Here is a 3,188-nt window from a genome sequence, read left to right as displayed (position 1 = left end):
TATATATTTTTTATTTTTTTTTTTGTCATAGTACCCCCTGATTTTATGTAACATAAACGTCCTTGATTTGTGAATATATTAAGTGTACCATTTTTGTGAACAAATTACATTTAAAATATATTTAGAATGTCTTTTAAATATATGAACTTTATATATTTTAAATATTAGTGTGATCACAGTATGCTCCAGGTAAACATCTGGTTTACTATTATTGCTAATGACATACACATTTTGACTACTTATCAATGTTTTTTATTATTCTGCTTTGTCACTTTGTACATTACATGCTTCATACACACTACAGTATTGCAAAGACATCAGGCTAACAGAACTCAGAAGGATCAATTACAACAGTTTCTGATTGAAAAAAATTACAATTCACATTTTTGAAGAGTACAATGCCAATATATTATCAGAATTGTACAAATTGTCAATATATTAAAAGTTCACAGACGATATGCTTATGAAAATTAGCTCAATAAAGGAATAGGTACAGTTTAGAGGTATGATGTGTGTTGGAAATTGACACTATGTAAATAAATTGAAATAAATTAAAATTATTTTTCTGTGAACAAGAAATGGTTGACACCAAATACTAGATCAGAAGACCAGAATGTAAGTGACCATATATTTTATTCCAATGAAAACACAGCTTTAAATTCCACATTTCCTAACTTCCATAAATTAGAGCAGCTGAACTGTAAGAACAGTGCTATATAGTTTTTTGAAGGTTTTACCAAACCTTATAAAGGTTATACAAAACTAACCAATGAAAAACAACTGCTAACTGCAGCCGGTTCCATGTTAAAATGGGATACTCTTCGTTCATTTTGTAAAAGTTATCCGATTGATATGTTTGTCTAAATATCCTCAATGCTAAATTTTTTTTGCTTATTTTTCTTTCTGCTCTTTGTTTATCATGCATCTGATATGTAATTAAATATTTAAAAAGCAATTCTAATTAAAACCTAGTTTCATGTGAATCCCTCTGTGTGCTCAATTGCTTACCTTGACTTTATCAGGTCCTGTTAGAGGCGCAAAGAACACATACAAGTTAAAAACCAAGCATCAGTCAAGTTAGCAGATTTAACTATTTACATTTCTCAGTGACACACAAAGACATGAAAAAGGAATAGAAATCAACATCTTTTAAATACTATCTGAAAATGAGTTTCATTCTGAAAGCATCTCCACTTGCTTTAAACAAGAGGTTTTCAAAACTACAATTAATAAACTACTAACTAAACTACTGCTACCTACAGTGTTAGCAACTACAAGTGGTGCTATGAAAATTAAACTAAGTGGAAACACAACAATCAATAACCCCTTTATGTAGAAATAATCTATTTAAAAAATAATCAGGGAGAATGTCATCTGTAAATAGAAAAATGAATAGAGCATGTCTAATATGACACCGATCCAAAAGTGTCACCACAAATAACATGTTGATTGAAATCTATTAATTCCAAGACATTTTTTCTTATCTTTACTTGCACAAGGGTGTGAGCTGTCTAATTAAATTATTTATTTATTTATAAATCTATTTAAATAAGTAACGATAAAAATGTGCTCCAACTATTTTTTTTCTTTGGTCCCAGTGTTAAATTACAAGAATGCCGTTTAACTAAAATGGTTTAATAAAAGACAGCAAAATAATATCCAGTCCTTCTTGCTTCCAAAAAAGATGGTTAATTGCTGCCAGTAACTGCCAAAGAAATACATATTCAGATTTATTATTTAGCACATAAGCACTTAAAAACAATTAAAGTTGTCTCTTATACCTAAGGGATTTAAATTACAGAAGAAAACAGTCAACAACAACAATTAAACGATTGGTCTTGCATAAGTGCCAATATGATTTTTGAGTCTTGACACATAAGGACCTCGGAATTAATTCCAACAATGCATGTATAAGAAATATCCCAAATTACTTTCAAGGGTTTGTGCAAAATTATTTAAAAAGATGGCTTATATAACTTTCACAGCTTCAATTGAACAACCAAATGGAAGAGAAAACACGAAAGTGATTGGGTAATAGGGATATGTGATATGGCATAAAATGCATTTGACAGTACATATAGTATAGTATATAGTAATATGAATTGTGCAAAACTTACAATAGAAACAAAAAAATCACACACTAATTGAGTAAAATGTATTTATTTGTATGTGTTAAAACCATAACACTCGTTATGAACAGCAAATATTATTTGTGCACGACACTGTTTTGTTTTATGCTGCTACCTATCATTACCAGGTCTTCCTTTAAAAATCAAATTTTAAGGGGGACCTGGCAAATTACTTGTATTTAGCTTTTTTCTGCTCCTAGTTTTACTGTTTAATCCTCCCATGGTCTAATGGTACGTTCAGACCAAATACATTTTGAGCATCAGGTGCATCTGGTTTACATTCAAAGTCTATGTGAATGTAAGCACAGACTCTGAATGTTTACAGCAGGGGCGCCATCAGGAATCTTCGGCCGCATGACAAAAAATTTAATTGGGCCCCCACTGGGCAACTACTGTTAAAGTTTCTTGAGTCTATCTCCATATTTGTTAAGTTGTTACCATGTTATGACAGTTTGTTATGAGACAGATAATCTGAAAAAAATCAATCTCCTCCACCTCCTCCCTGAGCTGTTATTGTTAGCTAAAGTAATGCACCGTTCTGACCAAAAACAACCAATCAGAACCAGGAGGACAGTCTTAGTGCCTTTAATCAACCTCATTCACTCACTGCTAAATGTGCTAATGGTGGAGAAACAACTTATCGTTACAGGAAAACTGTTTATCTGCCGTCATTGGTAGCTATGCTAACTAGACTCAGCATTCACGACAGGCTATGCTAGTTGCAGCTTAGCACAGAGCGAATGGGGGGAGGCTGAGCAGCCACATGAGATTGTGATTGACAGCGCTAAAACCCGCCTCCTGCCTCTGATTGGTTGTTTCTAGCACTGGGAGAAAGCAGAGAAAATAATTTTTTCACAAATTATCTCTCATACCCTTCATTGGGTATGAAATTATCCCTCATACCCAACACAATGACAGTTTCAACAAATATGTAAAAAAAAATTTTTTTTATAAAAATGACATACTGCAACTTTAATTTCACTAAGGAGAGGATGGGTCAGGAGGGACGTGGCAATATATATCTGTAATTTAAACGCAAGCCAAGGTAAAACTGTGTGG

At 32.5% G+C, this 3,188-nt stretch overlaps 1 protein-coding gene across 3 annotated transcripts in view; it reads right to left on the bottom strand.

Annotated features, from left to right (window-relative positions):
- The window catches only part of LOC103130499 (epidermal growth factor receptor substrate 15-like 1), a 30,956-nt gene that overhangs the window by 6,401 nt on the left and 21,367 nt on the right, over positions 1–3,188 (bottom strand). For 2 of the 3 annotated variants that reach the window (XM_016665958.1, XM_007541908.2), the window contains exon 4: positions 1,009–1,025. The exons of the other annotated variant lie outside the window; for it this stretch is intronic. In XM_016665958.1, coding sequence (XP_016521444.1) covers positions 1,009–1,025 — 17 coding nt within the window. The remainder of the gene's footprint in view (positions 1–1,008; positions 1,026–3,188) is intronic. 3 annotated transcript variants of the gene reach the window in all.

Source organism: Poecilia formosa, unplaced genomic scaffold (genome assembly GCF_000485575.1).
Source record: "Poecilia formosa unplaced genomic scaffold, Poecilia_formosa-5.1.2 Scaffold640, whole genome shotgun sequence".
Classification (NCBI taxonomy): Eukaryota; Metazoa; Chordata; class Actinopteri; order Cyprinodontiformes; family Poeciliidae; genus Poecilia; species Poecilia formosa.
The sequence above is the reverse complement of the archived record's forward strand: the minus strand, read 5'-3'. Positions and strand labels throughout refer to the sequence as shown.